General features: G+C 38.0%; 1 protein-coding gene across 3 annotated transcripts in view; it reads right to left on the bottom strand.

Moving 5' to 3' along the window:
• The window catches only part of FBLN2 (fibulin 2), a 910,922-nt gene that overhangs the window by 1,052 nt on the left and 894,134 nt on the right, over nucleotides 1-15,736 (bottom strand). For all 3 annotated transcript variants that reach the window (XM_044078109.1, XM_044078110.1, XM_044078111.1), the window contains 2 exons: nucleotides 8,778-8,901; nucleotides 1-1,722 (listed from right to left, as the gene is read on the bottom strand). The exon at nucleotides 1-1,722 is cut by the window's left edge and continues 1,052 nt beyond it. In XM_044078109.1, coding sequence (XP_043934044.1) covers nucleotides 1,365-1,722; nucleotides 8,778-8,901 — 482 coding nt within the window. In that variant the 3' untranslated portion in view covers nucleotides 1-1,364. The remainder of the gene's footprint in view (nucleotides 1,723-8,777; nucleotides 8,902-15,736) is intronic.

Genomic DNA, 15,736 nt, shown 5'->3' with positions numbered 1-15,736 from the left:
ATTAACTTAAGAAACCAGAGGAAATCGCACTTGACATTCTGGGCATATTGAAAGGAAATGACATAATGCAATCAGCCTAGTTAGGGAACATTTTCCCCTGAGTTAATAAGTGTGCAACTTTGTTTCTTTGTCTTTGGAAAAAGTAATTCATTTTTCAAGTACAATCAAATAGTTATATACATAAGACTCAAGAGTTATGATATTACTTTTTAACCTGGCATGCAGTCGAAAGAGTACGATACATTCATGTTGTGTCTTTTCAAAATGCGTTACACAATCAATATAGCATGCGTTTCATATATGAAGCATATGGGACAACAAAAGACAATGCAAATTCTTCCCATCCTCTGGTTCCAAATTTAAATGTCAATGCTGTAGCCCAAAGAATGCAGTGCTTTATTTGTTACATTTCCTTTAGGGTTAGCGTTACAACATATACGAGCTATCATTGAAAACTAACATAGTAACAGCACCATAAATGTGATGGAAAGCAGGGGATGCAAGTCTCTTTTAACAGAAAGAGAAAGCTGAAGCACCTATTCTATGTATAGTGTGCGGCTTTTCTTATATATTTAGTAATTAGTGCAACTATCTACTTGTTTTTACAAACTCAGTCACATAGAACAGCAGAAATATTTCTCCATTAATTGGTATTCACACAGCATATTTTTTACTGCATTTCATCAGTCAGGTTAATAATAACAATAACAATAATAATAAAAATAACATTAGGAACAATACTTGTTCTATGGGTATGTATGCCACATGTAAAAAAACACAACAAATATGTTTTCAGTTGAATAATTAATTGCTTCCCATAGCAAAAACAACATCCGATCCTATTCCACTCCTCTCCCCATCACATACATGAGTGCTAATGTTAGACAAGTTCAGATGAAAGGCCATAGCTCTTTTATTTCTTTAACTACTCATATGTGTCTTTGCTTAGTTATATACAAAAAAATTACAGACCAGCATTCGACATGTTTGCTTCAGTAGCCAGGTGTGGTGAAGAAATTGCAGCAACAATTACTGACAATTAGCAAAGCAGAACAACCGAAGTTTCCAATGTTGCATATTCTTTTTGGGGTTATAGACACTGTGTATGAAAGTATGTATGAGAAAGGGCATTGTTAATAATATATGCTACATTGTGTGCAGTCATTTTTTTCTTTGTTGGTATCCTTGTGGTATATAACATTTCTGAATTATTTGATGATATACTATGCCTTCTTCAGAAGTACAGATAAATAGAATTAAGTAGTTATACAGTAATCTTGACTTCCACAGTAAAAATAACTGCTCATTGCTTTTAAAAATATATACATATATAAAAATAGCACCAAAGAGTTTCAAAGTATGCTTCAGAAAGCATGTTCTGTGATAAATACATAAATTTTAGCAATGAAAGTAGTCAATGTTCCCTGACGCCATAACTTCATTTCAACATCCAAAATAAAATCTCTGGGTCCCATGACTTGTCGCTGAAGGTACACCATCCCTGTGTAGGAATTTAGACGACGTGTACTGAAGTATTGTTCTTCATTTCCTTTGGTGATACTTAGGAAAATGTTATCCCCAGCATATACAGGTGATGGCCCAATGCGGAAAATTGTAGCTGGTACCAATACATTTGTTGGAAAAGTCAGTTGATAGTAAGTGATTCTCAGTGGGGTATTTTGACAATCTTCTAAGGTAAGGCATGAAATACGTTCACATCGCCTATTGAAAGCACATAGCAAATCCATGTTATTAGTGGAGTTATACAGAAGAAAAAAATTACAAGTATTTTTCTGTTGGAAAAAGCACTTCAATGCAGTCATTTGCATGATAACGCTTGTTACTCCAATAAAGTGACACAACCTGTGAGAAGTGCAAATACTTATTACAGCTAGAGGACAACCTTGCACACAAACTGGTTGTCAGCACCCATACTAACACTACACACAGATGTTACAAGACAAACCTGCAGCCATCCTATGTCAAGGTACTAAACAATACAATTTCTAAAACCACAAAGGCCTCCTAGACACGGCACTGTAAACACCCGCTCCATAGCCAAACCTCACCAACACATGTACACCCTTTCCACAGCACATATGCCTTCTTTCCATCACCACAGAGAAGAGACACCAGAATGGTTTGTCCAGGCCCTTCAAGCAACAAGAGTAGTCCACTCTCCATTGTAATTCACTTCTGATAGGTCATGCCACAGTGTGCCATACCAACGTACCACTTACAAGGCTGATCAAAAGCATGGTAACAGTCAGCTGCCTTTCAGATTCTAGAATTCAACATTTATCACTAGGATGTTCAACTCTCTTCATCTCAGATATATACATGGCATGGTTATTATTCGTGTGTGTGATTGACTTGTGACACCCCCCCCCCCTTAGGAAATATAAAGAGAAACATTGATGGAGTTGTCTGAGTACCTCTCTAAAGTTGGAAGGAAATTAGTCTTGAGCTGTGTCTTTCCAGAACAGATGACATTTAGGCACAGTATGCCAGTGATTCATCCACAGATGAGTCATCTTCACTGGATGAAACCTTAACTGTAATCCTTTTTTGTGGAGAAATTGGAGAAAAGGAGGGAGAAGGGAAAGAAAGCCTAGTAGATTGTCTCAGGGCCGTAAAGGCATTAAATAGACTTTGAAAGAAGGCTTTCCAATCCACGAGTTGTTCTTGGGTAACAGGGGAAGCATGCTTAGTTTTTTGCTTTTTCTTTTGGGGACATCCATGCAGTGGAAGGACGAGGGACCCGGCATCCACCTGCACTCTATAATATTGCTCAGAACATCTTTGTGAACAATGATTTGAGCTATGCAACCATAGAGTTAGTATACATAAATGGGGGAGGGGGGTAATAGGGCATAAATTATCCTACAAAGGCAGTGTGCAAGGAGACCGCAACTCTGAAAAAAAAAAGTTTTTAAACACGTTTGCTTTGCAATTTCAGTGGGTGTGTTCATTGACCAGTTTGACTTATCCAGTTTCCTGTCACTGAGTTAGATTTCACTAATTTTTACTGGATCTGTTGGATAATAAAACAGTACTGATTACAACTACTTTTAACAGAGACTGCAGTGGCCTTCTTCCTACTTCATCCTGGACAGAATATTTAAAATAGGAAGGGGTCATTCATGGCCTGGAATGTATGGCATAAGTCCTTTCTCATGAGGTGACACAAAACCAGGAACATGGGCAGTTTAAGTCTCTCAGATTAATTTGGGTGCTAAAACTCATCAATTCTTTTTTTCATGACCCTTTGTACTTTTTCACATTGCACAATGTGCTTTGTCAAGAACATACATAAAGGACACTACATTAAATGAATGGACAAAACAGTAAGGCATGTGCAGGAATTATGACTTTCTTGTTCCTATTAGATACCCCCCAAGAATAATGCAAGTTACACTGTACTCCTTCCTTACTACTGTGGTGATCTGCTAACAAATGAACAATTCCTATGATGGTATCATGTTCTCTTACAACCGTCTCAAGTCTGAGTTATATTTTCCTTGATGCAAGAGGCCACTGGAAGTATTAGATTCCCAAATATTGTTACATTTGTTGGTACTGGAGTCAGATCATTTGCCTTACTGGCACTGTACTACCCTTGACTTAGCTTCTATGCTCTCAGTACAGGATGACCACCTATAAGCCCTCTTAATATATCAACTTTATGATCTTGATACACAAATACAGTATTTCAAGAAAATTTCAGTCATCATACAGGGCAGTGTTGTGAAATAAAGAGTCACTTTCGAAAACATTGCTGTTTGTGTGATAAATACAATAGCATGTTGCTCTAGCAGCATTGTAATAGCCTCATCTATGCTATTATGTGACTGCTCTGCTTATCATAACATCTAATGAGGTGCTACCCTTCACCCCACCCGCTAATAATATATATATATATATATATATATATATATATATATATATATATATATATATATATATATATATGCCAACACCGACATCACACTACAGTGGGGAAAAGGGCAAATTTCCTGATCCCTACCATAACACAATCTCAGTCAGAACAGTTCGATGGTCTGCACTGTCGATGAGATGATGTGTTCAACAATGTGGCCATTCGATTATGTGACACAGACCCAAAGCAGTTAATCCATTTCATGCAATACACAGTAAGCAGTGTCATATGATCCACTGGTCTGCCAATCAGAACACCTAGTGGAGCAGTACTTTATTAGTGATGCACAAACGACTCACTCCTTTCATGTAATACACAGTGAACAATGTCATGTGACCCACTGCTTTCTCAATAAGAACACCCAGTAAGGCAATAATGTATAGTGATAAACATGCAGCTCATTCTCTTCATATAGCACAGGGTAAGCAGTGTCATATGAGGCATCTGCCAGTACTGGATTAGTAATAAACATGCAGGTCATCTCCTTCATGTAATGCACAAAGAGCAGTAGCATGTGACCCACTCGTTTTAAGAATTGGGTATAGATGATACGGCACAAAGAAAGGCTCATTAGAATTCTGCTATGTCAACCTGCGTTTCATAGCGTGTTCAAATTAGTATAGGTCCCTTGTACAGATTCATGCTATGCAATACTGTCATTAAAATGACATATCAATCACACCATCACTTTACCAATTACAGAGCATAACCTAATGTAACGACGATTTACACTATTTATACATCCATCGTGTTATAAATGGCAGGATATCTTCTGATTAGCAAGTAGAGTAGCAGAAGATAAAAATAAAGTTGCTCTGTTGGACCATTTAATTACCGATCTGTTTGTTTACTTATTGATTTGTATTTAGTTATTATTCAATTGCTTAGTAAATAGACCGGTTCATGAACTTTTTTTCTGCCATGGCCCAAGCCTAGGGCAGGGCACTTTTTACATACCTGAACATATTTACATTAATAAACATGAAATAAACATGAAATATATATCTATGGCTATACCTTATTAGTTATAAATAGGCAACACTGTAAAGGACAGAAAAGGGCAAGGAGATGTGAGGTAAGCATGGTGTAGGTTAAATAAAAGGAGAAAAGCATGCAAACAGTAAGTTTGCAGAAAGATAATCTAGAAATGTAATTCTGAAACGATAAGACTAGAAAGGTTTCTATATCTGAATGTACAGCATTCTGAAGCTCTAACATGATTACAAATCTCTCTTCATGGTATGATAAATATAAAATGGGGTCATAGGCAATTGGGATGACATAGTTTGGAGTAAATAAAGGATAACGAGTAAACAACCAGCAAGCAAGAACTGGGCAAAATTCATACTATATCAGTTTATGTAAAGCTAAAGCAAAAAGAAAAGTGAATCTTCTGTTTAGTGAATTTAAGGAGAGGACAGAAACATATTTTGTGGTCAGCAAAGTTGTTAAATCTGCAAGTTTTATATATATATATATTTTCGAAAGTTTAATATCAAGAAGAAAAGAACACAGATGTTCTGCACTGGAAATTAGAACGTTTTAGCAAACAAACAACTTGCATTATAGGACTCAAGGGGCAGAGACATAGCTAATTTTGAAACTGTGCCAAGAAATAAGGGTTGTTGGTAGTTTTCTACAGGCACATTTTCTCTCGAGAATTTCCTTAGCTTGAGATGTTAAATCGAACTGCCGTTTGCTTAATTTGGGGTAATCATTTGAAATATCAGGACCTGATAGAGTGAGTCCTGAAACATGGAGACTGAATAGCCAGAAAATGGACTTACATACCAAGTTCAAGATGGTTATTTCTTGTAATATTCCCTTTTATCTAAGGTATGGCAATCCTGGAGTTAGTATGTCTAGGTTTGGGTGGGGGGGACTTGCCCCACCTGTGAGAATGAAGTTTAAACGAGAAGACCAATGTTTGAAATTCACTCTTCTCCTGAGTTTTCTTTTTTTTTTTTTCAGTATGCCATCACTCGACATTACGACTGCCAACAATTTAGTAGGAAGCCTTGAGTTGGAGGTAGCTCAGATGGATGTAAATGTTCCCAAAGCGACTATCAAAAGGAGTACAGGAAGTTCCCTGGTGCCCCAGCCAAATTTCCCCTGATAGTATAAATATGCCTTCAGTTCCTCTGACAAGAGGCCACAAGTCAAGTGGGGCTAACCTGGTCAACAAAAAGATAAAGTAAATTAAAAAAATAAGATTAGCTTTTATCAGTTTCTTAATGTAGTAAGCCAGGATTAATGTTTAACCCTCAGTCATCATTTTTGACAAGATAAAGACAGTCTTAAATAGGGAAAAGGATGATACAGGATACCGGAAGTGTTACACTTGGTTCCTTACTGAGAAAAGGATGATACAGGATACAGAAGTGTTACACTTGGTTCCTTACTGAGAAAAGGATGATACAGGATACAGGAAGTGTTACACTTGGTTCCTTACTGGGAAAAGGATGATACAGGATACAGGAAGTGTTACACTTGGTTCCTTACTGAGAAATGGATGATACAGGATACAGAAGTGTTACACTTGGTTCCTTACTGTTAAAAAGAAGGTTCCACATAGCTAAGAGGAGTAATTCACATAGCTGAGATTCTTTTGGGGAAGGGAAACTGTGGCAGCTGATAAGTGATGGTGGAGTTCCAGGTTTCCTGAATGACGATAATGCTGTGAACTGGCAGTGGTTGATATGAGAGCAGGTAAGCTTTGCATGCAATACATCTATCGGTACAGTTTATAACAAGTATGTCTATAACTATGGCTTTAGGACAGGATGGGTGGTGTGATTAGGTATAGTTTTATTATGACTAGGTCTTAAACAGTTAAAAATAAAATTTAATAGAAAGATGAATTAATTTAGAAGACCAGGAGGAAAGGTTTTCCAAAAGGTGGTTAAGTAAAGTAAGAGAAGAAGCAGGGACTAATAAAAAATATGTAATATAAAGGTTGCTGTAAACACTTAGGGCGATTTTGCATACAGAGTTCAACAACCTATTTTAGAGGAACTGTGATTTAATCTGTGAAAGGAAAAATAATGCCATTTATATTGAGTAATAACGGATCATCACTATTTAATTATGTGGTATATCTGGTTTATACAGGATAATCAAGGTGTAAGATTTTCAACCCTGCTTCTGAGTATTTTTTAGATATTTACTGCACATAAATGATGAGATTTGAAGCTTTTAACGCTGCATAAGAAAAGAACAATGGTAGAGAACGAAGTTCAACATTTTGAGACAAGACAAGAATAGAGAGTCAGGAACAAAGGTAGTCAAGAAACTTGTCCAACATTGTCTGTAAGAATATGATAGTGCTGAGGTTCTATCCTTCCCATTTCATAAGTATTTCCACTATCGTTCACATTTCCTGCTTGTTTGAGTGAGTTTTCTGATCTCTTGTCCTCCTGTACAAGTTCTCTCTTATTTAGCCAACAGTAGAACTGAGCTGACCCAGACCAATGGCATAGGATTGTTAGCTGGTAGACCTAGGTTTGAAACCTGGTTGTGGCACAACTGGGCAGCAGCAGCACCTGTGTGGAAGAAAGGTCTGGACGTCTACTTCTGTAATATGCCATGAGAACTCTATGTGGCTAATGAGTGAGACTCCATGAGTCAATTTTGATTTGAGGACATCAACCTCACTAGAATTGGGCTACATACAAAGGTGTGAGGAAAAGACAAAAAAGCAAATTGAGAAGAAGGCAAGAATGGGTACATAATAATATGAGGCTAGCAATTGGACAAAAGGCAAGGCCTACAAAAGGTTGAAAGGAAGACCAGTGGAGGTGGAGGAGGCATGGAACAAGGAGGCTTGAAAAAACACAATAAAGACTGTAAAGGCAGCAAAAGATAACGAGAACAGAAACTAAGAATGGAGGCAATGACTTTTTAGGTACATAGTAGACAGAATGGAGTGACAGAACTGGCCAAGAAGAGTGAGAACAACAGATGTACCAAATAAATATTTTACTTCAGCTTTTGCAAAGGAAAGCAAGGAGATCATGCCATGCTGGAAGAGAGGCACTACACAAAGGGAAGAACATTGGACAGAACCAGGACAAGAGAGGGAGGAGATTTAGAGGGTGGCTGTTATTAGTGAGGGTAAAGCACCAGATAAGCAGCCTCCAAGAATCATCACAAATCAGGCCTGTATTTTTTACATCCCCAAGGTGGAGATCTTCACTAGACAAATCTCTAATTTAGAAGTGGCACAGGACTATGAAATAGTAATTGTGGTACCCTTATACAAACACGTAGAACACTACAGACCATCAGTGTAATGACTAGGAGGAAACATCATGAAGAAAACTTTGGGCTGAAGGCTGGTAGTATCTCAAGCGGGCAGCAATCTCCAGGACCATAACCAACATGGATTCATAGACATAAGGAACTGTCAGTCAAACCTGATCCATTTCTTCTGATGGGATGGCAGGTGAATTTGACAAGAAATCACAGTAATGTTGTTCCATTAAATGCGCGTAATGGTTTTAACCACTTTTAGCCTCCTTCTCTACCTCAGGATTGGCTAATTATATTACTTATTTTTAAATGCATTATATACAAAAGAAAATAAAAGAAAAAAACATATTGCAGAGCATGGCTCAAACAACAACATGGCAAAGTCATTATACTTTTAAAGTACAGACCATTAGTTTTAAATTCTAACATTTTCCATTAGTAGTTAAATACTACACGTATGATGTGCTTAAAAGTGGGGTCATACAAAAACAGATATCTCAAACTATGTCTATCGAGTATGCAGCAACATATATATTGTAATGGTGAAGTCAGAACTTCTGCTATATGAGAATTAGTTTAAACTTACATGTCAGATACTTTTTTGTAATTTGCAGGACAATCATATAGTAGGCATTTGTAATTTCCTTGAATATTGAAGCAGGTCTCTGAAGATGTACAGTTGTGAGTTCCTAATGAGCACTCATCAATATCTAAGGAGAAAAACAATAACATATATAATAACAAAAGTATATCATTCTGAGTAAAATGAAGCACTGCAAATATATTAACATTATTTACAAAAAACATTCAGTTATGCAGACAGTACATCCTTTCCTTTACCAGTTCATCTCAGAGGGTTTGTCAATTCTTTTAAGTCTTACGTTACAATTTATTTTTATTTATTCTTGCATGTTCTTTGACTTAGGAGGGTGCCCATAGTGTTACTGTTAAAATTAAGGTTCTACCCCATAGCTTAGTGTGTGGTCATTTGTTGGAGATTCAGCTGGGTCCAAGAAAATGATGGTTTAGTTTATGGATTTCTACTTTTATCCAGGATACCAGTATGCCTGCTGTTATCTGGGGTGTTAGTTAATCCATATGTATCTAGGTGGTGCGTTTGTTCTTCATGCTTCCAATGTTTGGTAGACCCCTGAAATACCTAGCAAACCGAATCTTCTGCCTGAAGGAAACTATTCTGAAAACAGCACCCACAATCATCCTGGAGTCCACCTTATAATTGCTAAGGTTAATACTTTAAAACTCCATTGTAAACCATATATTGTATTCTGCTGACCTGGGTCTAAAGACACCTTAGTCTGCCCCCATAACAATCTGGTACCCCTGCTTATAATTTACTCTAGCTGCCCCCTGCACTCTATAACATTTAGTTATTTAACTACAATTAAGCCCTGAATATTGATGTTTTACCCTGCTCTCTCACACATAATCCTGAACATTATATTCTGAACCCACTACCTGTAGCTAATAATCACCCTGCAAGAGTTTAAGGCATAGTCTAACTTTAGTGTAAACAAGGTTAAAAATACAGCTATATACTCTGTTTAAAAAAATAACATAAAATACACAAAAAAGACCATTAGGTTATGACTACACTACTTATCATTACTTACCAAGACCAAAGAAGATACCTAAGATTATTTTTGGAGTTGGTGTTAGCCCCTTAACTCCTCTCTAATTCACTGTGTATGAGTGGTTTCAATTACAACTGCAGAAACCATTTACAAATGCCCGGTGCTTCATGACCCAGTCGGCAGCCTTGCATTAACTAACTGGTATGTTATTTTCATAATAAAATGCTTTTCAACAGTTTTTGTCTCTGTGTTACGTCAAAATTAGCTTAATATAGCAGCTAGTGTGGACGTACATTATTTAGAACATGATTGGACATTAACTGATGTAGTCCAGGTAATTCTAGTTGATTTACTGAGGGATTGCAGCTATTACGTTAGCGTTCCATGTGCTTTCCAGATACAGTAATATTCAGCATGTTTGGCAAATTCATTTGTGACTGTTCCGCATTTTGCTGTTCATTTAGAATGATAATTTAGCTGCCACTGTTGTCTTAGTAACTTGTCTAACATTACAGCTTAGTGTAAGCAATGAATGTACATTTACAGACTGCAGCATTGGAGTGCTTCATGTTTTGACTGTACTGCTGCCTCGGCAGCATGATTTAACACACAGCTTGAATGAAACTCTGCATATGTACCTGTTAAAAAAGTACTGAATAGGGTGAAATCAAGGTCTAGTTTTGTTTTACTTTGTTTTAGACTTGTACTGTGAAAACGGAGCATATATTTTGCCTGTAGCTATACAGAGTTACTTTTTACCATATTTTCTCTGGTTGTGGTGCATGTTAACCTGCCTGCTTGTTTGGTGGCTGGATGTAGTAGCCAGATCTGTTTTATTTTTAGGTAGACCTCTGAAATACCTAGCTAACAGAATCTTCTGCCTGAAGGAAACTAGTCTGAAAACAGTACCCACAATTATCCTGGAGTCCATCTTATAATTGCTAAGGTTGATACCTTAAAACTCCATTGTAAACCATATATTGTATTCTGCTGACCTGGGTCTAAAGACACCTTAGTCTGCCCCCATAACAATCTGATACCCCTGCTTATAATTTACTCTAGCTGCCCCTTGCACTCTATAACATTTAGTTATTTAACTACAATTAAGCCAGAATATTGAAGTTTTACCCTGCTCTCCCACACATAATCCTGAACATTATATTCTGAACCCACTACCTGTAGCTAATAATCACCCTGCAAACGTTTAAGGCATAGTCTAACTTTAGTGTAAACAAGGTTAAAAATACAGCTATATACTCTGTTTAAAGAATAACATAAAATACACAAAAAAGACCATTAGGTTATGACTACACTACTTATCCTTACTTACCAAGACCAAAGAAGATACCTAAGATTATTTTTGGAGTTGGTGTTAGCCCCGCTACGCTACTTTCCCTGCCCCCAATTCCCACCCACCCCAATACCTCTACATTTATACGTATGTTACCACACCCCTTATTTCAACATCCTATCAGCTTTCATTACTATACTCTACCCACTCTGTTTTAATCATCCTATCAGCTCCCACCTAATCATATACTCACCACCTCACACTACTACCTATACACTTACCATTCTGATCTTCTGGTATTCTGTCTAACAAATCTTGCATCCTTACAACTATGCTCCTTCTCTCACTATGTTATATTATTCCTTAGTACCCATTCTGCTAGTCACGTATGCACTTACCTTGTATGAAAACCAATCACCTACTGGTTATCAGTACCCAAAAGGTCAAACTATAACCCCAACTGAAAAACATCCCTCTCTCAGCTATGCTAATAACATTGTGTTCAACACCACAATTTATTCTGTTTTTCAGCATAACAATTCCTGGCACCTTAGCTCTAGTTCTAAGCAATACTATTGACTTTTAAACAAATTCCTGAAGCTAATCACTAAGTATAGTCCTAGCCTTATACTCACTGGTGACATTCACCCCAACCCAGGCCAATCCACTTCTAATACATACACCCCTACTACCTGAAACCTAAGCCATAAAACTATAAATAGTAGACTAGCTAACTCTCTCCTGGCCTGTCGTCTCAATATTAGGAGTATTAATAACAAAACACATGAACTGCATGCACTCCTGGCTGTCCACTCCCCTGAGATTCTCTGTTTACCTGAGACATGGTTAAAACCCAACACTACAGACAATGAAGTATTACCACCTGGGTATAACATACACAGGCTGGATCGTGTTTCCAGGAAGTGGGTGGGGTAGCAATACTCTACAAATCTGAGTTGAATGTAACTATAGCTGTTAATCAACCACCGCAGATTAGTAATTCAGAAATTCTTGCTGCCAGACTGCAAAGTAAATACATAAACATCATCTGTATGTACATTCCCCTGGGTAATAATATAGCCACACTTGAAGACACCCTACACTGGCTATCATGTCACTTCCCCCAAGAAACCCTACTGTTTGGTGATTTTAATATAGACTGGGGCACCTGTTCCTTAGAGTCCCCTACTACCACATTAACCTGCATGCATTTTTGCAAACTATAACTACCCTTACCAGGCTAGGTAAACCCAACCAAAAGGAAAGCATACTCAACTGGATACTTGTAAATAGTAGCCCCCCAACTGTACAATGCTTGTATCCTCCCTGTTGACCTATGTGACCATCTTCTCGCTTATATAGTTAAGCAGAAAGTCAATAATCCACAAATACCCTTGCTCAGAAAAGTCAGAAACAAAAATGACTTTGACCCTACCAAATTCCAGCAGGAACTTAACTCCTGTAATTGGTCTATGTTATCTCACCTCCCTTTGGAGGAGGCAGTTGTATAGTTCAACAATAAATTTCTTGAAATCCTTAACTGGCATGCACCTGCCCGGTTAAAGTGAACTAAAGCAAAAACTGCACCATGGCTTTCTAACATGTCTCAACTAAAAATTACCAACAGAAACAAATTGTGGGCTCTATGGCGCTCTACTAAAGACCACCATGATCAAGTTAAATACCGCAGAGCGAGGAATGAAACAAAAAAAATTATCTTACAAGACAAAAAACAATACTACTGTAATTTTCAGACAGTCAACCAGAACAACCCTCAGAAGTTCTGGGCAGGTCCGAATAATCTGCTTCATCCTGGTAAAACTTCCACCCCTATCCCTGCTGCTACCACTGATAAATTCCCAGAAGATGTCTTGGACAGTTTTAATTATTTCTTTACCGAGACAATTCAAGCCCTGGCTAGCGAAATACCTTCTAGCTCTCCTGGCCCTGATAGTAACACCCATATAAACTTTCTCTCTTTCAGGTTCCAACCAGTGTCCACATCATTTATGCGCACCTTAATCAAAAAATTAAAACCCACCACTCTCTCAGCTGACCAACTCCCTGCCAAATACCTTCAAAAATCAGCTGATGCTATTGCTTATCCAGTTTCAATAATTAATTGTACTATAGCCGAGGCTAAAATTCCCACCATTTGGAAAACATCCTATGTTATCCCACTATATAAAGGAGGTTCCTCCACTGAATTCTCCAACTACAGACTGATAGCTATACTTTCTCCACTTGCAAAGATCATGAAAAAATGTATACCCACACAACTCATGCACCACCTAATCCAGAATCACCTCTTGGCTGATACCCAACATGGTTTCCGTCCACACCATAGCACAAACTCCATCCTGCTAGCTTTTACCAATACGATTAATAATAACTGTAATAATAATCAAATATTCTCAGCCCTCTTCTTGGATCTTTCTAAGGCATTTGATATGGTGGATTATCATCTATTGATTCACACCCTGCAGACTTTCTGCCTAGATTCTAAAACCCTTCAATGGTTTAAATTGTACCTCAGTGGGAGGCAGCAGGCTGTTCTCTAGCAGAATAAGCTCTCTAAACTATTACCTAACACCCTTGGTGTCCCACAAGGCTGCATATTAGGGCCCCTACTGTTTTCCATCTTTATTAATGACCTAAATACGGTCATTCCTAATATTAGCTGTATCCAGTATACTGATGACTCCACCCTGACTTGTTCAGCTACAACTCCTGCAGACTTGAGATCTGCTACCCAGTCCACCTTTAATACTATAGAAAACTGGCTCTCTGAACGTCGATTGTTACTAAATCCCCAAAAAAACTAAAATGCTGCTATTCTCACCCACACAAAGGTCCACTGCTTTTACCTTCACCATAAATGCAAAAGATGGGACAATAATCTCCCCTGACCCTTCTACAAAACTACTAGGCATCATTATTGATGTTGTTGTTGTTGTGTCTTTCGGCTTTTCCCAGTTAGGGGTCGCCACAGCGGAACTCCGGTCCACTAATGATTGGCAGTTGATTTTTACGTGCCGAGTTGCCAGCCTTGCCGTACAACCTTCAACGAAGGTACACCCATTCACGCATGTCTCCATGCAGAAGACGCTCTAGTAGAGAATCGAACCGGACAGTGTGTTACTGTGAGGCGACAACGCTACCGCAGCACCATCACCGTGGATTACACCTAAACTTTGACCCACACGTAAACCAACTAATCAAGACCGTCAATAAAAAACTTGGGTCACTATACAGAATTAAAGCCTTCTTAACCCGTCCCAGCTAAGATCATTAAAGCCTGCTCTCACCTACTCTCAACACTTCTATATGCGTCACCCTTCTCTCTAATCTAAACAAGTCTGTACTTAACAGACTGTCTACAAGTTACAATCACATTGCCAGGTTTGCCACTGGTCTGCCTTTTAGAACACACCACTGCATCAACCTTAAACAACTTGAGTGGCTAGAACGTCCCAGTCTTATCCAATTTAATCTTCTAATTGTGGCCAAGAAACTCTTCCTTAACCCAGCTAATACACCAGCTCTTAAGAATATTATCACCTCCTATAACAATCCCAGACTGCTTCGCTCCTCAAATAAACAACTAATTCAAACTATCAAAACTAACAATGTAGCCGGTGACACCCTCTTTGCAAACTCTGTTGGTAGAGTTTGGAATCTACTCCCAGCTGATATTACTTTGCTCTCCTCCCTAACCCAATTTAAAACCAGACTTAAACTACATCTGGCTCTAAACTGGCTTTGCCACTGTAACAAGCCTGGCTAACTCTTATCTTAAACTGTAAAATTTTCCTCTGACTGTAACCAGGGGGAAACTCTAACCTAAGGACTTGCTTTTTCATTCTTTGTACATATCAAATCTGTAAATGTCTTCATTGTTTTAATGTAATTGTTTGTTTTTGGAGCTTTTCTCCCCAGGCCTCCACTGAAAATGGACATGATTCCAGTCGGACTATCCCGGTCAACAAATGTAAAATAAAATTAATAAAAATAAAATACATTTACATTTTGTTGACTGGGAAAATCTGACTAGGACATAGCCTATTTTCAGTGGAGACCCAAGGAGAAATGCTCCAGACACATGTCTATGGATTGTGGGAGGAAACCGGAGTACCACCACGCAAACACAGGGAGAACATGCAAACTCCGCATAGAGGGCACCCCAGCTGAGAATCGAACCAGAGAACCTCTTGCTGTGAGATGACAACATTAACTGCTGCACCTGTGCACCACCCAAAGTATTAAAATAAAAACTTAATACAGAACTACTGAACAACAAAGATGATCAATATGCTGTATCTCCCTCTTTAGGCAATGCAATCTACATCAGCAGGTTAAGTTGTATGCCAGTTCCCAATCTGAAATAATCATACTTAAAACAGATTTTCATAAAATTCTAAACAAACTTGAATACATTAGGAGAGATACAGGATTACCAAAGAATGGAGGAAGACAGACAGTGAAAAATGCAGCAATGATCATGAAAAAAAATATATATAAAAAGCTAAGAAACTACTGGACAGACAATTCCTGTTCAAGCCATGCCCGGCAAAGAGAGACCAGTTAGCAAAATCATGAAGATATTCAGTGATCAGACATACCAGTCAAATAGTTTATCAAAAGTTGTAATCAAAGCAGTTA

Source organism: Protopterus annectens, chromosome 7.part0 (assembly GCF_019279795.1).
Source record: "Protopterus annectens isolate FY-2018-M chromosome 7.part0, PAN1.0, whole genome shotgun sequence".
Classification (NCBI taxonomy): Eukaryota; Metazoa; Chordata; order Ceratodontiformes; family Protopteridae; genus Protopterus; species Protopterus annectens.
Note: the sequence above shows the minus strand (reverse complement) of the source record. Positions and strands in the feature narration are given on the sequence as shown.